Consider the following 24,337-nt stretch of genomic DNA (forward strand, 5'->3'; position numbering starts at 1 on the left):
AAGAAAAAAAATCTTGCAAAAGGTGTTTACTTTTTTTTTTTTAAGACGTTAAGATCAATAATTGGTTCTAACTATATATTGAACAAAAAATCCTCAACAAACAAAATATTGTAATTTTTTTATGAAACACAACTTTTGTATCTCAATATAAAACAGCTGTTCTTGGTGCATTTCTTTAATGACAAAAGTAATAATTTGCTGGTCAGTAAGTGATTCAGATTCATTTGATCAGCTCTGATTTATGTGAATTGTTTTGGATTCACTAAAAAGAACCGATTCAATTGTGAACAGAGCTTCTTAAAAAATTCACTGAATAGGAATAATCACACTCACACACACACACAGGAAATTTCATAAAATATTTTATTTACAGTGTTAAATTTAGTGTCAGTACTATTCATTTGAAAGAGTAAAGAAATATTTCCATCTCTTATTTAAATATTAAAATCAGGAGAACTTAATCCATACATTTTAAAACCAGCCCTATTAGGTCTATGCAGAATAATATACATTTGCACACTTACATAAGTGTGTGTAAGGCACAATATTTCTGACATTTTAAATTTCCATCAAAACTGGAACAATATATTTTAATAAGCCATGAAAAAAGGGATAAAGTACAGTATGCATTAAGTCCTCTAATGTACAGCAGGTGGAGCACTGTTGTCTCTCTCTGTGTGTCTCCACAGCTGCTCTGACATCTTCATGACGCTATGGAAGGCTGCGAGTCTTACATCCTGACACACCCACAGTGGGAATTAAACCCTGAATTAGAAAACATAATAACCTGAATTAACCATAGACAATTAAAACCTGACCTCCGATTGACCCAGTAATCATTGTGGTCCCCCACAGGGACAAATAGTCAGAGAGAGAGAGAGAGAGAATTTATAGGCACTTAGAAACTAATCAGAAAAGGGCTCAACAGTGCTTCAATGTAAGTCCTCAAATCAAAACCCTTCATTCATCTTTAAGAGTGCATTGTATCAGTGTTTGTTTGTGCTGCTCAGGTCCTGACTTCACTCTGTCTGTGAATGTCGCCCTCGAAGGCAAGATTATCATAATGAGGCGACACGTCCACCTGCTCCTCTTGCACACCTGCAAACCAATCACAACAAACCACTCAGACCAAAAGACCAATAACAATAAGCTTGGTTCTAGAAGCATCTTTTTCCCCCAATCATTTTCTCCATTAGGGTTTAAAAAACAACAACAACCATCTCCAACATTATTTACAACATTACAAACTTCGGCTTTATGGTACTCTGTGAACAGCTTCATCAAACCAGTAATATCAGTGAAGCATTAAACTATTATAGACATTATCTGGACGTATAAATGATTAGATGTAGATGTATTTATTTATTTATTATCAAAATAGTATATTATATAGTATTTTGATAAAAAAAAAAAAAACAAGCAAACTTGTGGCAGCTTGCCTAATTTCACCAGTAGATTAGATTTAAATAAGTACATTATTTTACTGGATATGCATTTTTTTTTTTTTAATATTTCAAGTGAATGCAATCACCGATAACGCTCTTATAAATTGTATAATATAATAACGGACAAGGATATATTGTTAAACTGCAAAAAAGTTAACTAATAATTTAAAACATTTAAATGTACAGTACAGTACAGTACAGTACAATCAGTGTCATTAGTGTGCAAGCTATTGTGTCAAACATATTTCTGTATTTTCAGCAAAGCAGAATGATGAGTATTTCTATGCCAGTACCACCATTGCCTTGTGCATGGACAGCAATTTCAGTAATTATGTACAAAAATATTTACAGGCAACCATACGTATATCGTCACTAACACCAATTACATAAGTACATCATGGTTATTGGTGGGTTTTCACTGCAAAACAACACAAAAAAAGCTGCATATAATCGCTGCAATTTTTAAGAAAATCTATAGCATGTTTACACATGTACTGTATGTGTAAATGAATGTTTCTATTACTCTTAATGCTTGACATTTACCACAGATACTCTGTCGTTCTGTATATTTGTATGTGAAAGTTAAGTAGTACAATCACAATAAGTTGGAGTGCATTTCTAAATGATGCGAGTAATGTGACTGTGTGTGTGTGTGTGTGTGTGTGTTTTCATACCGTTCTGTGTGCCTTCGGCAGGACTGAGGTGCTCGGTTCCATGCATAGATGCATATCCAGAGGATGCAGTCTCACTGTGTGTGTGTGACGCTGTCTCACTGTGCAGGTCCTCAGAGGTAGAAAAGGATCTGAAATCAGGCACTGAAATCTGTGGCTGCTCCTCTACATCCAACTATGAGAGAGAGAAGTTCAGGAAAATACATTTCAGAAAATATCTGGCAAAATGTGTTGTTTTTTTTTTTTTTTTTTTTTAAGTGTGCAATGATGAAATGTTCAAAACTGAAAACTAGACTTGATGGCAAATTCCCTAAAATTATGGACTCAAGACTTGAGGGGGAAAGGAATAAAACCAGGCTGCCAAAGAAAGAACAAATAGAACTAATTCTCCAGCTTTCCGTATATGCAGAGCATGATTAAGCAGCAGTCCAGTTTCAGTGAGAGCAGTCTTTATAACAACAAGTGACAGAGGATCCACCAACCCTCTGGTTACTGTAATCAAGGCTCATTACAGGATGGATAAGAAGAGAACACATCACATCACGCACAGTTACTTATTAACCCCACTTAACACCCCTTACAACAGGTATGCTGTTTGTCACCTTTGGTCAAGGGTGCTTAAGGACATTCTTTGAAACAGCCAGAACAAAAGTGAGCTCCCAAGGTGCAACAAACACAGTGGGAGATGCTTTGGTGTTCAGAACAGTCTGAGACCCCTTGGGTATCAACCAAATCTGCTCAGTATTCTGTCAGCCAATGTTCAGTCTCTAGTGAACAAGCTTTTTATTTTAACACCAGCTAGTGTGACATCAAGAACACTGCACTAAACTACATGGAAAACACACATTTAAACACTTCTTATTTTTCATGGAATATTGCAGTTTTTTTTTGTTATAAATGATTTATCCATGCACATCTTTTTTTTTTTTTTATTCATTCTTTAATGAAAAAGACTTCCCCTCCCTCTTGCAGCGACATCTCTTTTCTGATGATGCGTTCACTAGCGCGAGGGCGGGACAACCTGTCACTCACATGAGAATCACAGCAAAAGTAAACCACAATGATTCCCAATGGATAAAATCAAGTCCCACCCTACATTTTTTTCTTGTTCGAGAAGCCATTTCACTCAATTACATATGTTGTAACAGGGAAGAAAACTTCCGTCTTAAGCCGACTTTAACTTATTCAACGTGAGGAGAAAGAACACTGGACTTTTTTTCCTAACAATGCTTGTGGGAGTCAAGGATGGGCCCACAGGTACTCCATCGAAAGCATCCTGTCAGGCTGTACTTCTGTCTGGAATGGGAGCAGGATCAAAGAGGCTTACAGAGGAAAGTACAAGCAACAGAATGTAACACCGCAGGTATGCTGCCCAATCTGTCAGATATTTTCACCAAGGTAAGCAAAAAAGCATCCCAGTTATTATGGTATTTGCTGCAGGAAAGCAATACTACCATAGCCTAGGGACATCAAAAGTAGCAATACTTCTATACTAAGTCAATACTTACAATATACAATAATATTATTTATTTATTTTAAATATAATTTTATATATTTTCATATATCTGTATATTACTTGCATATCTGTATAAAATGTGTAAAAGTATATTATTGTCTCAACATACACTATTCAAAAGTTTGGGGTTGGTAAGATTTTTTTGTTTTTGAAAGGCTATATTTTGCAGCAAAAAAACCCAGTAAAGGCAGTAATATTGTAAAATATTATTACAATTTAAAAATAAATAATATTTTTCAATTATATGACAGCAAAGCTGAATTTTCAGCAGCCATTACTCCAGTCTTCAGTGTCACATGATCCTTCAGAAATCAAATATGCTGATTTAGTACTTAAGAAACATTTTTTTTAATTTATTATAAAAATACTTATTTATTTTGTTAACATTATTGAAAATTAACAATGTTGAAAATAGTTGTGCTGCTTAATATTGTTGTGGAAATCATGATAAAAAAATTTTCAGGATTCTTTGATAAATAGAAAGTTCCAAAGAACAGCATTTAATTGAAATGGAAATCTTGTGTAACATTTTAAATGTCTTTACTGTCACTTTTGATAATTTTAATGCATCTTTGACGAAAAGTATTGAATTCTTTCAAAAAAAAAAAAAATTCTTACTGACCCCAAACGATTGAACGGTAGCATACATTTTGTCTTGTCATTTGGTAACTTCTGAAAAAAAGCATTTTATGGCCTCAGTCGAATATGTGACAAACTTTGAGCTGAGGTGTGTCACTGCTGATGGATCTCTATCCATCTTCATTCACTGCCACAATAAATGATGTCATTTATGAAGGTGACCAAAGAACAAAGAACACAATATCTCTCAAAGGGACACCCAATGTTATTCAACACATCGACATAACGCTGCTCCCTGTGACTCTGCATGACTGAAATCAAATGCTCTAATCACGAGCTGTCTCACATTGAAACGGAATTACACCAGAGCTTTTGAACATCTGTTCCTCTTTGCCTACTACCACACGAGGCACAGACAGAATCTGGCCTCATCTCCTTGTCTTCTTTTCCTTTTTAAATAATGCTTAGTAATGTTATGTTTTTGTTTTGCAATTTTTCATCTGCAGCTAAGTTGCTAACACTTTAGCATGATAAACAACAGAACATTTGCATTGCCATGGTAGAGCTTTAAACTGAAACTGAGAGTTCCTGTTTGTTTGCATTTCAACTGTTCAGCTTTTTATCTTTTTTGTTTTACTGCGTTAACAATAAGGCCGTGTCCGATACCTGAAAAATTACATCTTATCAGGCATTATCCAGAAAGCATTAAGGCACAACATCCTACCTACTGAGGTGCCTCCATCTGGTGCTTCTTTTAAAGAAGGTAGGTTGAAAGAATAAAAATGACATTATTTCAACCTATGATTCCGTGTCTCAAAAAAAGATTGTAGGGAGTTAAAAAAAAAAATAATAATAATAATAATTGACCTTTGCTAGCACCTCAGAGCTTTATGAAGTCAAACGCTGGTCTTATGAATATGAAACCTCACCTCAACTCCGAGGGCTTTAAGAATGTCGCACTTGCACATCGGGCAGGTTCTGTGCTCCAGCAGCCATGGCTCTATGCAAGATTTATGGAAGAAATGACTGCAAACACACATACACAAACACATTATACACCCACATTAGAACTGAAAAGACAGGAAAAAATTAATGAAAACATCTGTGATTGACTGAGATGGAACGAAGTGAAAGACAGAGAGACATACTTGCATGTGAGTACTGACAGTACATCTCCTGGTTTATACAAATCAATACAAACTGCACAGGTATCAGCATCGGGGCCTGTCTCCTGTGAAACACACAAAACACCAAAACATCACTCACACTGATATGTTCATCAAGTTGTTCATATATCTGCAATTAATAAGTTATCCTATTTATAATAAGCCATTACAAACAATCATTTGTGTCAAAATGCAATAGTGTAAAAAACAAGCATTGTTTTTTTTAGCTATATTTTATGCTTTATTTCGATTTTTGACTCAACTTACAAAAGGGCTTTTCACACTTGAAATACACTCGTTAACCCTGGGTCATTGCAAACTCTGGGTAAATGGAATCCTGGGTTGTCTTGCTTCACGTTTCACATTGTTCATAATTTGCCTGGCGTTAACAATTAATCCTGGGTATTCATAAGCTGACGTTTCACACTGGACATTCCTAAGCATCCTTATTTGCAAATTCGCGATATCAGTATCACTGATTGGATAGCACGCATTTTGTTTTACATAATCGCTCTATTATTACGCATCTTTATGTTATATATTGATGACTGTGCTATCAATTTTATCTTGAACTATAAAAAAAGTCAAGAACGAAATGGTGTTTTCTTTACTCCAATTGTCACGTTTTCTGTCACCATTTGATCTTTTTTGATCCTCAAATGCTGAAACGTCTATTTATTCAACACTCAGTGTTTCCATGACTGTTCAAAGCATGTGAATATGAGGCACGCAATTGGTTGTCTGTTGCTATGCATTTGCCATATCATTCTTACAAAAGTGGTGCTAACCCTGCTCCAGAGCAGGGTTTTATAACCCTGGGTAAAAAGTGGTGCTAACACTGCTTCTAAATTACAAGTGTGAAACGTTCCTTTACCCGGCGTTAAAAGTCGGGGTTAGAACAACAGGGTTAAGCGCAGTATAAAAAAAACCCCTAAAAGTGCTGTAAAATTTACACTCCTGTTACACAAGTTGCCTAAAAATGTACCACCCACATTGTTATTTTTAGGAGAAAGAAACATGAGAACAAATAAACATGATAAACCCACAAGCACTTAGATGTACAAATATAAACCAAAACCAAATACAAACTTAAATATAAATAAACCTATAAAAAAATAAATAAACTACATGCATACATGTGCATGCACAAAACACAAAGGGAATCAAAAAAACCATAAGTACAAATAGAAGCATTTGTCTGTATTTACACGCGCACACATGAAATGTTCAGATGTACCTCATCCCCTTGTCTCAGTGTGCGGACCTGCAGCTGGCCAATCGCCTTTTTTGCTTCAGCTTTCAGCTTTTTCTGAAAAAGAACAGACAAACAGAGATTAAAATGTGTGAGTGTTTTGGTATTTTTGGCCTGGTCTTACTGGTTTTTCAGGAAGTGTATGAATATTGTAGAACTGTAACACGAGTATCAGCACAAAGTGTGCTCAGATGTGTTTGCTCTGCTACACAAACACCTACAACAAAGGATCTTTAGATTAGGATTGTTAAGTAAATATAAAAAATAAACTCAAACTTCAGCGAGAGAACTACTGTGGACTCATTTACTCAGTTGGTTCACACATTTAGTGGCCGCAACAAGAATGCAGACACTTGAGACAGACTTAAAAAATGTATGAATGTCAACGCATTAGATAACCAAAAAAGAACCTCTAGCTAAACCACATCCACACATACAGAGACCTTAATCAATCCAGATTCAAAACTTCCACAGTCTAGGCAGAAAAAGGAACTTATTTGCTGGCCTGGTTTAATAATAAATCACTTTAAATGCCTATGAAATGGATACTTCCCCCTTATGAAAGAAAATCCCAATAAAAAAGGCCACAAATACTCTTTTCTTCTCTAAAAGTACATACATCTAGCAGGCAAAAAGCTCAACCACAAAAAAAAAAGTCCATCTCTCATTTCTGTAATTCCAAATACATTACCCAGAAACATTAAGTTGTATACAACCTCACAAATTTAGTAATGAATGGGACATGCCTGCAGAGATCAAATAACTCACACCAGATATGCTCACATGAAACTCTGGAGTGTGTTCATTGACTAAACAACAATGACCTTTCTCAACAATGACCTCTCTCTGTGTTGGTGTTCCACAGGAAGACGATAAATTGTGTGCTGACACAGAGATAGTAATATAAATCCTCTACCAGATTGAAATCGAATCCACAACGTGTTGCATGTTAAACTCTAGCATTGCTCTTTTACGCCAATTAAATGCAGGTATTTTTTCACAAACTGGAAAGTAATGTTTTTCATCTATCAGCCACTGTGGTGACTGACATCACATTTAACTAAATGAACAGTAAGTTGAACATTTTAATAAAAAAAATAAATAAATAAAAAAACCCTCCATAAAACCCTTTTAATTTTTAAAATCTGAAACAATGTTTACTGGAACAGATATTAATGCAACTTGTTTTGTCTATCAACTTTTTTTTTTAAATCGGCACAGATTTACGACTGACTGCTCGCCAGCAGCACAAAGTACATCTAAAACTTCTGAATGTCCACCCTTTTTGTATGCCTCACAGGCCTCTAACCAACTGGGTTTCTTAGAACTGTTTCGGATTTTTCCTTGACTTGAGCTCAACCTTGAGTTATTTGAAGACAAATGAGTCAGAGTGAATATGTATTTGATGTTACTAAATTCCATGAATAAGACCGATTGTGTGGCAGTGTGTCATTTTTATTCTTCACACAAACCCAAAACACACAATTCAAATAAATCTTGTTATTACTCTAAAAAAAAAAAAAACCCTACATACTATCACTCCTTAAAATAATGCTCTGCCCTGCAGATCAAATCTTTTGCTCTAAAGAATTAGATTTTCAATACACAACTTTATACCTTCACATACATCTACAACAGATATCTTAGAACTCAAATTTATTAATTTAGTAGATGCTTTTCAAATGTAGAAATAAGAGACATCATGAGCAATATATCATAAGTCTTTTTGTAAATTGAGTCAAAGCTGAAATAAAGCATAAAATATAGCTTAAATTTGAAGTACACAATGCTATAAGTATACAATGATTAGTAGTACACACAAGCTAGAGCAGAAAGGCAGAAATATAGGACAGAACAAGGTTTCATTTTCTTTTTTATAATAGGAGCTATTACAGGAATTGCCTTTGTTTATGATTGTAATCAATATTCACATAAGAGGCATGTCTTCAGCTGTTTCTTGAAAGTCACAATGATCTGAGCAGATCAGGTGGAGGTTGGCAGCCCATAGAGGAACAGAGAGGGTGAAGGCTCTAGAAAGCAACTTTGTACCTCATTGTGGACGAAACACATGTTTCTGTGCATTCACTGGCTGTAAATGGTGGAAAGGAACATACTCTTATAGTGTGCACATCCAACGGCAGTCCTGACGGCCAACGTCAAAGCCTTGAAATTTATACAGGCGGCTTCAGGTATCCACTGGAGTGACACACAAAGAGGAATGTTATATGGACCCTCTCAGGGGTGCGTTTTCCAATGCGAACTATGGTCGCAAGTTCCGTCGTTACCAATATAGTTCAATGGGACTTACTACCATAGTTGACTAACGATGCTTTCGGGAAACTCACCCCTGGTTGACCATTTTGTTTTAGATCAGGGGTGTCCAACCCTGGCCCTGGAGAGCTACCGCCCTGCAGATTTTAGCTCCAACTCCAAAACCTGAACCAGCTAATTATGGTGTTTAGGGCTGCTTGATAATTACAGACAGGTGTGTTGGAGCAGAGTTGGAACTGAAAATCTGACGGACGGTAGCCCTCCAGGAGCAGGGTTGGACACCCCTGTTCTAGATCACCTACAGAAGCTTATGCTGCCCACACACTACATGACTTAGCCCTGATTTTCTGCTTAGCGACAGTTACTGGAAATTATCGGCAGGAGGCCTAAAATCTGTGCTCATTCAGGTATTTGATGATCGCCATGTTTGAATAATCAAAGATGCAATCTGAGAGAAGCGCAGATGCATCACGAATGGCCGAGAGATATTTAGCAGGATGTCTGTGAGTCCCATAGTATGAAATGTGTTTTGGAACTGACATCAGTAATAACAGACAGTTGCATATTTGGGAAAATCACCAATTTGACGACTTTGAAAGTCATGAAAGTCACGGCAGCATTAGCTGTACTGGGTTTTTTAAAACATTACCGCAGCTTGGACTAGAACAGTGGTTCTCAAACCTGTACTGGAGGACCCCCAGCCCTGCACATTTTGTATGTCTCCCTATTTCTGACACACCCATTTCAGGTCTTGCAGTCTCTACTAATGAGCACATGAGTTGAATCAGGTGTGATAGATGAGGAAGACAAAATGTGCAGGCCTGGGGGTTCTCCAGGACAGGTTTGAGAACCACTGGACTAGAGGATGCGCAGCACACTCAGGTGGAAAGGGTCTGATTTTCCTGAAGTTATATAGCACAAACCTGTATAGCCCGCTGTTGCTGAGAAGTGTGTAGTAAAGCTCAACAGGTTTGTAAAGGGATCTTGGCCCTTCAGTTCTACAAAGACTTTTACTTTACAATTCACTTTCATTCTTTTCTTCCCATTTTACATCTAGTAAAATAACAAACAACTGGAAAAGGTACTTTTTGAGCACAGTAATGTCTTTCAGCTTTATTAAGCTTAAGTATTGCATGGTATTCCCCCTTTTACAACATTTTTAGAAAAATTCCCAATGTAATTTCAACAGTATCGAACTGAAAACATTCCGTCTGTGTGTGTGTGTGTGTGTGTGTGTGTTTGTGTAATAATCTCTGATGGGTTGTGATTTTAGTTAAACTTTATCCAAGATCAAACATTCCCTTGATACTAAACTTAAACCTAATGCCATTCTTGAACCTAACTCATACACATACAGTGATGACATTAAAGTTGAAAAAAGGAAGATGATCTCAGAGCCTAATACTGTGAAACCAGACCAACAAGTTAGAAGCTACACCAGACTAATAAACAAGCAAGCATGAGGAACAAAAATCGTCAAGGATCACACAGTCAGTACTTGGGTTTTGACATCCATATTTAGAAACATTCTCAAATAGTCCTGTTTATATAACCACTTACCAGGCAGATCAACGATCTTCTCTATAAATGAGTAACCAAAGTCAATGTCCTTTCTATTCTCGTTATTGCTGTGAATAACACCTGTTATGATAATGACAGTGACTAATGGAAATATCAGAGATGGTGACTTTGATAAACAGTAAAGTCTATTTACAATTATCATGTAGGGCTGGGCGATATGACCAAAATTTTATATCACGTTAACGAATTATATCACAATAGTTATTTTTGCTTTAAATAAGATTTTTATGATAAACATTTTCCATATCAGTGACATTTCATAATTATCATCAATTTCAATATAATTTAAAAAATTAATACTAGCCTAAAAAACTCAATCTTCCTGAAGACAAACTGTGATAAAGAAAGACCAAAGACAAACCATAATAGTACAAAGACAGACGAAATAGACCTACATGAAAACTTCAAGCACTAGAAAATGTATAAAGTAATCAAAGGTATAAAAAAAACAATGCATAGTCTTTACTGTGTCATTTAAATATACATTTATTCTTGTTAAAGTTACAAAAGCAAGCAGTGAGAAATTCTCTCTTTTTTGTTGTTTGATTAGCATTAATAATGACGGCAGGTAAATTTGACTGCACCGATCCATTAACTCAAGCCTAGTCTTTCTCAACTGTACCTTCCCTTAAGGCATAAATGGCTCTGTTTACTTGCAAATACATGGTCACTTTGGCACATAGGTATGTGTATTTAACTGTTCAAGCCCAATTAGTCGTCAAAAAGCACTCAGTTCAGTCCTCACGCGCTCTCTGAGCAGCGGCTTCATGTCGCGCGTCTCTCAGACGGCGCTAAGAAACAGTCTCTCAGAGAGCGCGTGCATATGCTGAAATGAGTTGTCTTTCGCTGCTGATTGCACTTAAACGGTTCAAAATCACTTGTTTTTAAACCGCAATGCTTAAAAACTCATGCAAGTTATAACCTTTCGTAACCGTGCAGGATAGCAACCTCACGTGAGCGTAACCTTGACAGACGGTAGTTCAAAATCTCTACCAGTTGACAAATTTCAACAGGCTAATCGTGTCTACCAGTATATCGCCCACCCCTTCTTATTGTGCTTAATACACTTTAACATCGAGCACGTCTCTAATTCGCGATTGCCTTCTGAGAGAGGCAGGTTTCATGCGCGCACGTTGGCAGTGTGCCAGTCAGCACGAGCGCTGCACCGAGTTCCTTTTCAGGATATATTCCGCTTCTTTTAACATCAAGCACGTCCCGCTCTTTATATTCTCATTCATGCATTTCATCGCTCTGAAGTGTCAATAGTGCAATATATTTACATACTATGATATATACAATATAGCAAAATCTCTAACGATAGACATTTTATTTCGTGGTAACGATATATATCGTCATATCGCACAAGTCCTATTATCATGATGTTATTTAATAAGCAAGTTTCAAGTACATTGGTCAAATTTTAATTAACCACAGACCACAAAATGGTTGGAAGCAACTCTGGTGGAAAGACTGGCTCTAAAAGCTTCAGCTTATAAACGGTGTATATCAATGTCTTTGTGAGTTACTTCAACTCCACATTATATATACACTTCCTTGATTTTTCTTGTCAACCATACCAATTTTGAAGCTGACTATTTCTATAAAGGAAAAAACACAGCAAATAAATTGATATGAAAGCAAACAAAATTTAAGCCATTTTTCTCAGTTCCAGTGTTAGTGTAGTTTGCCTATTGCCTTTGAAGTGATTTACTTGGCATTTAAATGTGGTTATCACTCTTTGGTTAACAAACTTTGCAGTATGTACAAAGCCACTGAAACGGAAATCTTAAAGTGCAATCTTCATATACTTGCACAAAACTTAAACAGTAACTACTTTTCTGCTATATGCTACCGTTCAATTGTTTGGGGTTGGTATGTTTTTTCAATGTTTTTGAAGGAAGTCTCTTAATCTCACCAAAGCTGCATTTATTTGATCAAAAGTACAGTAAAAATAGTAATATTTTGAAATATTAATACAATTTTAAAATAACTTTTCTATTTTGATGTATTTTAAAATAAAATTTATTTCTGTTATGGCAAAGCTGATTTTTTTTAGCTGTAATTATTTCACATGATCCTTTAGAAAACATTCTAATATGCTGATTTGGGCCAGGCTGCATAAAAGCTCTTAAGGTTACCCTTAGTGAAACATGGGTTGCAAGAAAAAACCTAAGGGTCCACACTTAAGGAACATTGAGGCTGTCATTGGCTGTTTCTCAATTCCAAGAATGCAGAGACCGGACTTGCATTCTCGTGGAGTCCGGTCTTGCCAGGCAACCTTGAAATAACGAACTCGGAAGGATGTGAGGACACATAACGCATCATTTGAGAATTGAGATGTGCTGCGATTTTGTTGCTCAACTGACCGTCCCAGCATTTTATAAGTGGCTAATGCACAATAAATACAACATAACATCACAAACAAATGTCATAACCTATTAAAAAATTTCTTTCATATTATTATAGACATTGTTTTTATATAATTTTATATCTTTTTATTTCACCGCGTGTATTTATGAAAATGAGTAGCCTTTATATTGCATGCTTTGTCAATGTTAAGATTCTTTTTTATATTCCAATAAAAATACTGCAGGCTTTCTTCAGGTTATCACTTTATTAAAATTAAGCAAAACAAACGGACAAATGTTTACTTTCACGAGCAGCCACATATATGCGAGCTTTTAGCGGGACTCTCATAAGTGAGAACGAGAACTTTAAAGCTCGCAGGCTTCCGGATTTTTAACGGTTCGATTCTCTCAAGTCTGCATTCGATGCATCCTCGATATCAAGAACACATCCGGGTACTTTCATGCGTCCTCTGTTCTTGCGTTCTTGAGTATTGGAACTGAACTTCGACGGTTGATGATGATGTAGAGCAAGAAACAGCCATTAAGTATTTTCCCTTAATTACTTGAGAGTTCCCTTAAGTTCTGTTATGCGTTGCAACAAAGCCCTCAGTAAACATTTAGCTCTAAAAAAAATTAAGGGATCAAACCAGGTCCATTAAGTCATCTGCTGAACACAAACACAATGGATGATTTCATGTTAATTGAGGAGGAGGAAGAGGGAATTTTTAGCAATTGAAATAAGCCTGTTGAAAGTATGACGTGAAAGTGTATTTTGTAAAAAACTAAAATTGAATTAACACCAGCGTTTTCATCACTTCCACTCTGGTTTCGTAGCTGGACTCACAGAATCTAATTTTAGTATGCTCTGTGTCGTCCGTCAGACCATCTCCATAACTCAAATATTGTGGAATAATGACTTTATTCAACAATTTCTTCTCTACCCTGTCATTTTCCTACGCTGTACACGTGAGCAGCACGACGCATGCGTGCGATGCTGACGCAGGAGCCGGACAATAATGAGTCAGCGTTCTGACGTAGAACCTGGAAGCCTGCACTGTTGCAACGTAAACAGCGTAGGAGAATGACAGGGTAGAGAAGAAATTGTTGTATAAAGTCGTTATTTTGGTTTTGTTTTTGTATGACCATTTTAACAATGTCTTTACTACTTTTCTGGACTGTTTGGAATGACATGAGGGTACTCAATGACAGAAATTTCATTTCTGGGTGAACTAACCCTTTAAGAGGTTTCATGCCTTGGTCCTTAAGAAACATTTCTTATTATTAGCAATGTTGAAAACGGTTGTGCTGCTTAATATTTTTGTGGAAACCGTGATGCATTTTTCAGGATTCTTTGATGAATAGAAATGTAAAAAGAACAGCAATTATTTGAAATAGAAATCTTTTGTAACATTATAAATTTCTTTACTGTCACTTTTGAATTACAGCATTACTTCTTACATTAAAAATCTTAGTGACCCCAAACTTTTGAATGGTAGTGCAAGTCTGAGAAGAACCCACTACACATCCTTGTACAACCATTTCTGCATAAACTAAAGTCACCATAGTTTATGCAAAAATATTATAGTTCAGTTATCACTTATAGTGTAAAAAATTTAAAAGAATCTCCTTCGAATAATGTTTGTTTGACAATTTATTCTTATATTTATTCATGTCGATTTATTATTTCTGTCTATAAGTATGTAATACAGTTTTATTGTAATTACCTTCGTAAAAGTGTTTTTGGGCAAAACTAAGGTTAAGTATATTAACAAGATTGAGGTTCATAGCTCATCAAATCAGCAGCCATCCACTCAAATCTTGTGCTATACCTGTTTGCGGTTCTGCTGCCTGAGGCTGGTCAGTCTCCGCGCGGAGTAGAAGATGAAGTATCCAACAGTCGCCGCGGTGACGATGAAGAAGGAGACGGAGACGAAAAACACTGAATAGTGACTCATCCAGGGACCGTGCTGCTTTCCAACCTCTATCGCTATGGAAACGGGCACGCCCTTACCTAGCAGATGGACCAGCTCCATCCCATAGTAGTTGCCAATCATGACTGCAACGATGTTCGTGCCTAGAAACACACAAAAGAGACTATACTGAAAACACAAGCAGTACGCATGCGCAAACCAAAACACACACCGTTGCGCTTAACAACCTGATGGTTGAGACGGAAAGAGCCGAATCGTCACCCAACATGCAACATTAAACGTGTTTACCAACACGTAACTGAATAAATTGTTTTTAAATTAAGGGAGAGGAAATTATGGAACTTCTGTCGCGTACGACTTGACTTGTTTGCATGCGCATGACACATCAAATAGCATCTACCAGGGTTATTATAGTTAACTAAAACCATAAAAAGGTCGTTATTTGAAGTAAAATATAAAATAAAATATAAAATAATAAAACAAATAAATATAGGCCTATATAACGGCAACATTTCATTTATTTAGTTTAACTTGGTGTTTTTTTTTTAAAATTTTGTTAGTACAAACACATTTTAAAAAACAAAAACTAACAAATTACACTTTATAGAGTGAAGTATTTATGAATACTTTAACTAAAATTAAAAACTAAATTGACAGCAACTATAACAGGACCTCAATGATAGTTAAATAACCCCGCAAATAACATCTACGTATACACGCACCCTTTAGTTTTATGACATGGCGTAATGTGATAAAACATTTATCACAGGTCATCTGAAAAGTCTTGTAGCAGGAATTTGAGTCATAACGCGCAGTAAAGTTCTCAGTGAATGAGTGGATTGGTGCTTTAAAAAGATCTAATTGCGGTTCTAGTCCAGTTTCTTTTTTATAGCCTAGACAGGCGAGAGCAGACTCAGCAGAGTGCGCGCTCTCAGCGTTGAGGAGGTCCTACGGACATGATCTCTGTATCAGCCGTCAAGTTTACACAACTTACACAACACAACGCCCGGGTTAGAGTACAACTGGCACCCAATAATAGAGAATAGAACTGATCAGAAAAAATAGACAAGAGAACACGTGTGTAATATATATATATATATATATATATATATATATATATATATATATATAATATATATATATACACAAACTATATACTATATACACACACACACACACACACAAACTAAAACCTATACAGGACCGTCTAAAAAGGGTCAGCAGGCCATCTGTGGTCCTAAGCCCGTTGGGTCACATACCTGGGTGGGACATCTGAATGACCCGATTTTCAGCCCCGAAGTCGTTGAAAATTATAGCAGCGGCAGCTCCGTTCATAGCCGCGACGTTAATTTTATCGCTGAAAGTGCATCCGTTTCCGCGTTGAATTAAGGCGATCCAGCCCCTGGAGTCGTTCGGTCGGCGATAAACGGTGTCCTCCTCACAACCATAGATCGGATGGGCTAAATACACATTCCCCACGACAGAAGCTTTGGGTGAGTCTTGTCCATACAGTCCCATCTCCTCTTGACGCCAGGTGGTTTGGTTCGTTCCAGGAATGGTATAGGAAATGTTCAGGTATGCAGTGCACAGGTAACTGGCCTGCGCCAAGCTTACACTCGATACCTGGAGAACCGAGGCCACCAGCAGCCACGAAAACACATCCTGACTCGCAAGAGGCCCCATATTAAGCAAAACAGCCCTGGTGCTATCCTCCTTGGTACAGTTCAAAGCACAATTTGGGTTTAAAACGATTGAAAAATTGTTCCGCAAACTCACGTAATCGATAGCTCCCTATTGAACGCTTACAGGTGTTTTAGTAACGCAACTGAATAGAAACTCTACCTCGCTGAGGTCACTGAGCCTGAAGCCACGCCCACCCCTCTCTTAAAGCCACACACGCTGTTTTTCTTTACTCGTACTTTTGCACAGAAACTATAAAAATTATGTGGTTCATTCAGGGGTATAGAAAATATTGAGAAATTGTAACATACCTAAGTTAAAGCAAAGAACTTATACTGACAAGAAGTGAAAGCCAATAGAACGTTCCATTGCAACACCAGCGGCCAGCAGCAGCCCTACGCTTCCGCCATTTTGGGGTGAAAGCGACTCGGCAGTCCACTAGTTTCTGTGGCAATATCAGCTGCTTTGTTAAAAAAAAAAAAAACGTTCATTAAAGCTGAAATCCAACCTGAATGATGACAACACTGAATAACGTACAATTACTAGTGATCATCAAATCCTTTTAACAGTTTATTTTACAGACTTTATGTTTAAGTCTTCCACTTTTTTTCACAAAACCTTTGCTCCAAACCCAGTCAGTTTGGGTTAAAATTCTTTGAAGTTCAAGTATTAGCATTATAAATTAATACCAGCATATGAAATTAGATTAAGGACATGCATCAGAAAAATTGGGAATGTTGGACAATAAATATATAACAGAATATAACAGCTTGACAGTAAACTGTTTTTGCAGTGTTGTCTTATAGGCCTATTAAATGTCCGTTAAAGCAAGACAATATAAACAAAAAACACAGCCACTGTGTCCAAAAGTGGGAATTATGGGATAACAGACACAATGTATCATGTTCTGTAAGATCATTATGTTTGTAGGGTGATCCAGGGGATTAAAACGTACAATAGCCTACATATTTCAGACCCAGTGGAGTAACTATATTACTATTACTCCACTAGGTCTTAAATAAATATTGTACATTTTAATCCCCTGGATCACGCTACAAACATGATGTTCTTATTAATGATTAATCTATTAATTTACTATTAATAGTAAATGTGTACAGTTGCAAAAAATGGAAATACTCAATAAAGTAGGCTAACTTTACCTCAGATGTGTAATGGTTGGATTCCACAACTGATAAAATAAAACATATATAAGACAATACAACATTTACTGTAGGTGTCATAAAATTTACTGATTACTTAATTTGAGAAATGTTCTATTGCGCTTCTGATTTTGCTGTGAGATTCGCCGATTTTGGGTGCGTAAGATGTGATGGATTCTGTTGTCCAGTTGGCATTTTCACCCTAAAATGGCTGCCGCGCTACCGAAGCGCCACCTAATGGCTGTTTCCCAAGAAGCATCAGAGTTTCGTCTCTTGGGTTCTATGCTCTTTGGTTAAAGTACAGATACTATGCCAAAAAAATAATAATTTAAAAAAAAAAAAACACACATTTTTTATTAGACTTTTGAAAACAAGTATTGATATTTTCTTGTTGTATTTTTGATAAAAAAAAAAAAAAAAAAAAAATTTTTTTTGCATTGTTCTGGCCATGTAAGACTCTTGGACACAGCAGATGTTAAAATGAAACCAATATGTGGAATATTTTTTGCTAAAATAGCAGCAGATGATTTTACAGTGGTTTGACATTTGAATATAACGATTTTTAGACTATAATCTGTTTATTAGTAAACTGTTTACACTTAACTCAAGTTTATCCATCTACAGCAATGGCTATCATAAAAAATTAAAATAAAAAAAACAACAACACATTACTAGTTAAAAGTCTGTGTCTGAAAGGGATAGTTCACCCAAAAAATGAGCATTTTTCATCATTTACACGTCCTCGTCTTTTGAAGGCTGAATGACTTATTATTACAAGAGTTAATTATAAAAGAATGTTGTGTATAGCGAAAGTGACCATAGTACCATATAGGAAAAAAAAAATACTATGGTAGTGAGTGGGGGGCGAAATCTACTTGGTTACAAACATTCTTCCAAATACCTTGCTTTGTGTATAGCATAATTCTGCCTTGTAGAAAATATAAAAAAAGTAATAAATTAAACACAATATGTAAGATTTTTGGATTAAAAAAAACACTTTAATATATCACGTTTTATTAGACAAGGGAACAACTGTTTGGATACATTTATAGACAGAAAACTAATTATTGTTATATAGCTCAATATAGCTATATAGTTTAGTCTTATTGTTTGAATCACATTTTCTTGATTTTCCTCGAATACTATTCATGCCTCAGAGAAAGACACTATTTTGTGAAGTAGCTAACATAGCATGATCAGATGCAGCTTTATTTTTAGTAACAATAATACAGCATTTTCTTCTTCATACAATATGTTTTGAAATTAATTGCATGCCATTTAGCAAAACAAACCATCCAGCATTTATTAATATGATATTCTAATATCAATCTAGCTTACTGCAGTGTGCAACATGTGTCTCATAGCAGCCGCAGAGCGAACGCACTGAGTAATGTTATAACAATTTTCTACACACTCAAATGTATCTAATATGATAAAACAGCACTGCTTTACATGCTTTATCTCTCATTAGCAATCGCTCCAGCAGCCTCATTCAGCTCCAGCAGCACTCAGCCCTGCACTGCTGCATACTACAGTAATGTTAATAATCCCATCCATGAACATAATTTCTGCCCGAGTCCCGTCATGGTTCTTTTCCACTGGCTGTGAGGTGAAAACGACAACTCCCAAGATTCCGCACTCAATCTCGGCATCATCAAGCTATGCCTTTGTTTTGAATAGGCGAAAAAACTACATATTGTGCCTTTAACATAATATACATTTTGTTTAGTCTCATGTTTTTCCACACTCTAAAAAATGCTGAAATGTTTTAACCCATGTTTGGGTCAAATATAGACAAATCCAATCTTTGGGTTTAAAATTTAAAAAATGCTTAAAAAAAAAATTTAAACCAGCAGTTGGGTTTGTCCATATTTGATCTAAACATGGGTTGAAACAACACAAATTTTTATATTTATTTATTTGTAAGTTTTATAAATGTGTATGGCTAGCACTTATAGTAAAATATATGCACTATATTTTTCTCAATTCTTAAGCAAGTTATTATCATTTTGCCAGAAAATTCTCATTTTCAGTGGTAAGCCATGGACACATAATTAGAAAAATAGAAAAGTTGGCTAAATAATAATCTGCTAATGAGCTTTTGATAATGATGATCAGCCAGACTGAGTCACTTTATCATATATATTTTTCCTTACAGAAATAGAAATGATTGAGATTTGGAATAGAAAAGCACACATGCAATTATCATAAACAGTAGGATAATATCTAAGGCATATAAATGATCTTAACCAAACAAACAACATTTTATGTGACATCTGTTGTTTTATTTTCTTAGTTTTTATTATTATTTAATTTTATCATTTATAATCAATTAGTAATTTATTTAATTGTCATTTGATTTATCATTTAACAATTTATTAATAGGCTATTATTATTTGATTTATATAATTTATCATTAATACATCGTTTTTAATTTTTTTTTTTTACATTACTTATAGCCTATTATTTAATTTCTATTGTTGTTTACTCTTATATTGTGTGGTTTCAAGGGATGTTTGTCTATGAGTTAGAGATAAGAGAATGGCTCCATTTTCAGGGTTTTAACGTCACAGGACATTTTTTCCATGGTTTTTGCTGTGTTATAATAACACTTGTTGGATTTATAGTGGTCAGACAAAGTCTGAGCATGAGCATTGAGACGTTCAGACGAAGTCTGAGAATTGAAACATATGCAACTAAGATTATTTAATAAACTCTGCTCTTTTTATTATCATAACGTCGTCTCCTGCTTCTGCTCTTCCCAAGCAGCAATTTCACGTTGCAGTTGAATTGAGTTCGGTTGAACAGCGCCCTCTCCTGGCTTTGGGAAGTATTGGCCACGTTTATTGCTCTTTACATGATGTTGCATAAATACAAATAATTATGGACCATATAGTTTTACCAGTGAAAATAGAAAAATTAATGTTGTGTCCATTAATGGAAAAATTCAGAAGCCTGTTTTTAAAAGGCTGAGTTGCAAGCCAACAAGCTTATTAATAAAATCAAACAATAGCATTGTCTATGGGTACGTTTCTATATAGGCCTATGCTTAAAACGGAGTTTTTTCCTTTGAGTTTTCTGCGTACAGACGACACCATTGTCAAAACGATCCCCATTCACACGGATCCGCGAAAACGACTAAAAACGCTGTATTCTGCTGCCAGGCCATTAGATAGCGATGAAACACCATAGACCGAACATGTAATAGCAAGAGACTATAGAATAACACAAGACGCGAAAAATACCGTTTTTTGACAAGATTCGAGCGTTTAGAAACAAAATTTATGAGACAGCTGTTGTTAGATTTCATTGGTGATTTCAAATATTAAATTTAATCAAAAGCTTGGCAAACAGCTTTGGAGAATTTGATGTTTCCCCATTCAAAGACATAGGAGCTGCACTTGAATGGAGTAGCATCTGCCTGCACAACCGGAGGCTGCATTTTCAGGACCGCATTTCTAGGACCCTAGATGTTTAGTGACAACGCCACCTACCGAATTACAGGACCAGTGACCGCATATTTTTCTGGAAGTTGGACGATATTCAGAGTGAGTATCAAATGTAAATCAATTTTTATTTGTTTAACATTAAAAACAATTGTGATGCATTTAATTGCAAGTGATCGTGAGTTGCTAAATAGTCTTGAATGCACTTTATAGCCATCATATATTAGCTTATAATGCTGTGAAACGAATTGTTAGCATATTCGTTTAACAAAACTGTAGCACGACTAGCAAGCTTGTGTTGACTTAGTGACTATGGTATGATTATTAATCCTAGCCAGTACAATAAACTGTAGCACTTTATGCATTGTTTTCCCATTTTAAGTAAGTTAAAATAATCTTAATGGTTTAAATGTCACGTGCGTGCTCACTGTCAGCCTGCCCAGGTAAAAAAAAATACTATATTACTATAGCTATGTTACCACAGCAACTATAGAATTACCACAACAAATTAATTCAAGTACTTTACTTTACTTTACTTTATGGTTAAAAAAAAAAAAACTATAGTATTTACTATAAATTACTATAGTATTTTTTCACCTGGGCATGTTTACCCTACAATACATGTTAAGAGCATGTCTCTTCATTTTGACATTGTTTTCATAATGTTGATTGAAGCATTTGACATTTTTAATAGACATAACAGAGAGGCCATCATAATAATTGACTGTTAAAATACCAAGTGTTAGATTGTGTCATGTACTATGTACTCTATAAGTGATTTCAGTGCAGGCAATATATGACAAAAGAATAATAAATAAATTGGTCAAGTACTAGGCTTAGGCCTAATTTATGTCTATTTATTTATATGAAATGAACTTAAAATGTTTTATTTGACCAATTGGACTCTCTCTTTTTCAAGAAACACATAACAATCCAAGAAAGGAGATCCTTTCCTAAAGAGATGCACCACATGCTGCAAGGAGTTCCTCTGCCCGTTTTGCAGTTCTGCTTTGTTTCACCCAACAAAGTTGATCAAAGTGAAATCCCATTTGGAGAGCCATTTCAAATGCAGTTCTCTATGAAGGTAACATTTGCAAACATTCTTTTGGGAGATGCAATGTTATGACTAATTCAATTTGACCTCAATTCCTAGATCTGTGTATATTTCAATGAACATTTTTTTTTTGATAGACCATCATATATGGCCTGGCTGGGCTGCAGAATTTCTCTGCGGGATGTTGAGTAGGCCTTCTTCTCTAGTCCGGAATATCATCACAGGTAAGAGTAGAAAATGTAATTTTTTTTTACACAACAATGTATCATTTTTTAAGCATTAACAGTATTTCTGTTAACCCAGCAGTGATTATGTTCTCCATTTACTATTTCAGTGAAGTGGAAGAAAAGAGAAAAGAGGGGAGAACATCCATTGGTAGGTAGTGCTGCTGCATACTTCACAATCTGTGCTTTAAATATTTAAAGGTCAGGAAAAGTCATGTCAATAACATGTTATTTCTATTCAGATTTCTTGCATCTCCCTCTATTAATTTTTTTTTCTCAGTTCAGATGGGCTTTATTGACATGAAAGTTTCAAGAACCTTTGTTCCCACAGCATCAAAATAATTTTTTTCCAAATCTTTGAACAGTATGTAATAACAGTAATATGAACATTAATTGGTATGAAGATTGATATAATTATTTTTGTATCGTATATAATGTGTGTGCTCTGTGGTGACTAAGATCTTTTAAATATGACATTTAAAATTAGAGAGTTGAACATGTTTAACTAAATGTTCCTTATTTCATTCACTTCTCTCTCTTTCTTTCTTTCTCTCTCTCTCTCTCTTAGGAGTTAGTGAAGACATTGTCGCTGAAGTTCTTTCTGTGTGGTTCACGTCATGAACAAATTTGTTTTTGTGTTCAACTGTTGTAATATATTATTTTATAAAATATACACAATCTTAAATCTACCCCCAGAGTCATTCTTGTGTTTCCCCTCTGTACTTGGAAATGTGGTTCATGTAGTGACTGAAAAGCTACCATGATTCCTTATTTTACTTGATGAGTTATTATATTATACTAGTCAGTCACAGTAATTACTCAACATTCAGCTCGTAGCAACCAGGTTTAATTGCAAGAATGAAAGTAGTATTTGGGTGTTATAAACCTTTAAAAACCTCTAAAACTCTTAAGTAGTTAGAATTGGGTGGAAATACTGCCTTGGTGGCACTTTTTTCGGTCCTCCTAAACTAGGGTCCTGGAAACACGGTCTTGGCACTGCGGTTCTCCAATTCGGTAGGTGGCGCTGTCACAAAAAACGAGGGTCCTGGGAATGCAGTCCTAGAACTGAAAGTGCAGCCTCCGGTATTGCAGACGGATAATATTGGCCAGGAGAGCTCTCGCAGCATCTAATAGGAGTTAAATACTCACCGCATTGGACGGATAAGTCTCAATGGCAGTCGAAAGAGAAAGCATAGTCGCTTGAGTAGGAAAGCTCTTGCAGTATCTGATCTCTGCATCTGATCAATACGCTGTTTGCAGTCGACCGAGGATAGAAAACTGAGTTGTTTTATGTTTTTTTTTTTTTTTACATCGCCCGAGAACTTCGATCTGCTGCTGGGAGAGGCCTTTTTGGGCTGCTGTGGTTTCTGCCCAGATGCGAAAAGAGTGACTGGAGTTTTATATATATATATATATATATATATATATATATAAAATGTTATGTTTAATCAAATAAATGTTGTGAGCCACTGGGGGTGGCTCCAAGGCAACAGCGTTTGATGGAATGGGCAGCGATGTTGTAGTGAAAGGTGAACATTGGGATTTAGATTGAAGGAGATAGCTGTAAGGGAGAAGAGCCGGAGCCACGATTGTCAGCGGAGGCATCCTCGCGCTTGAATTGGCCTCTGGGACTTGGAAGAGACATTGAAAGAGGCACAAGAGGGAAATGGCGGCTGAAATTGAGACGAATGAGCCTGTGTCACAAGCGGAGAAAGCCTCACGCTAGCTTCTGCTGCTGGAACTGTAGGCCTCGGGAAAGGGATGGGGTTAGTGACTGTTGAGGGAAAATGCTAAAATGCCTGTGCTTGAGCTACAGGAGCTGGAGGCAACGGAAATGAGAGATTTGGCAGTGGAGAATATTTCCGCTTTATTCTATAAACATTAGAATTTAATGTCTAAATTAGTCGTGGCTTGTCAACTCTTTAAAATGTCTGTTTCTCTATGGCGGAGTGACTGAGTGGAAAAAAACACTGAGGAAGATGGCGGATGTCTCGCTGGAGTGGGCAAGAGTAG

At 36.0% G+C, this 24,337-nt stretch overlaps 1 protein-coding gene and 1 long non-coding RNA gene across 3 annotated transcripts; one reads left to right on the forward strand and one right to left on the reverse strand.

Moving 5' to 3' along the window:
- Nucleotides 1-345: 345 nt before the first annotated feature.
- rnf128a (ring finger protein 128a) lies at nt 346-16,614 on the reverse strand. The gene is made up of 7 exons (XM_051894328.1): nt 16,020-16,614; nt 14,659-14,903; nt 6,615-6,686; nt 5,360-5,442; nt 5,141-5,237; nt 2,120-2,291; nt 346-1,098 (listed from the first exon to the last, which is right to left on the reverse strand). The coding sequence occupies exons 1-7, from the start codon at nt 16,441-16,443 to the stop codon at nt 1,007-1,009; spliced, it is 1,185 nt and encodes a 394-aa protein (XP_051750288.1). The 5' UTR covers nt 16,444-16,614; the 3' UTR covers nt 346-1,006.
- A 3,216-nt stretch (nt 16,615-19,830) lies between these two features.
- Nucleotides 19,831-22,929, forward strand: LOC127513185 (uncharacterized). Of its 2 annotated transcripts, XR_007930360.1 has the most exons (4): nt 19,831-21,148; nt 21,966-22,130; nt 22,238-22,324; nt 22,435-22,929. It is a non-coding gene; the product is annotated as an uncharacterized LOC127513185 (long non-coding RNA). The 2 variants fall into 2 exon arrangements; XR_007930359.1 differs by lacking the exon at nt 19,831-21,148 and having other exon boundaries at nt 21,303-22,130.
- The last annotated feature ends 1,408 nt before the right edge of the window (nt 22,930-24,337 follow it).

Source organism: Ctenopharyngodon idella, chromosome 5 (assembly GCF_019924925.1).
Source record: "Ctenopharyngodon idella isolate HZGC_01 chromosome 5, HZGC01, whole genome shotgun sequence".
In the NCBI taxonomy this organism is placed as follows: domain Eukaryota; kingdom Metazoa; phylum Chordata; class Actinopteri; order Cypriniformes; family Xenocyprididae; genus Ctenopharyngodon; species Ctenopharyngodon idella.

Excerpts from the sequence above, each read along its gene's own strand:
- rnf128a (XM_051894328.1), bottom strand. The coding sequence starts at position 16,443 with ATGGGGCCTCTTGCGAGTCAGGATGTGTTTTCGTGGCTGCTGGTGGCC. Across the intron at positions 2,292-5,140 it reads TTAAAGCCCTCGGAGTTGAG|TTGGATGTAGAGGAGCAGCC; the intron begins GTGAGGTTTCAT and ends TCTCTCTCATAG. Across the intron at positions 1,099-2,119 it reads TGCCGAAGGCACACAGAACG|GTGTGCAAGAGGAGCAGGTG; the intron begins GTATGAAAACAC and ends ATTGGTTTGCAG.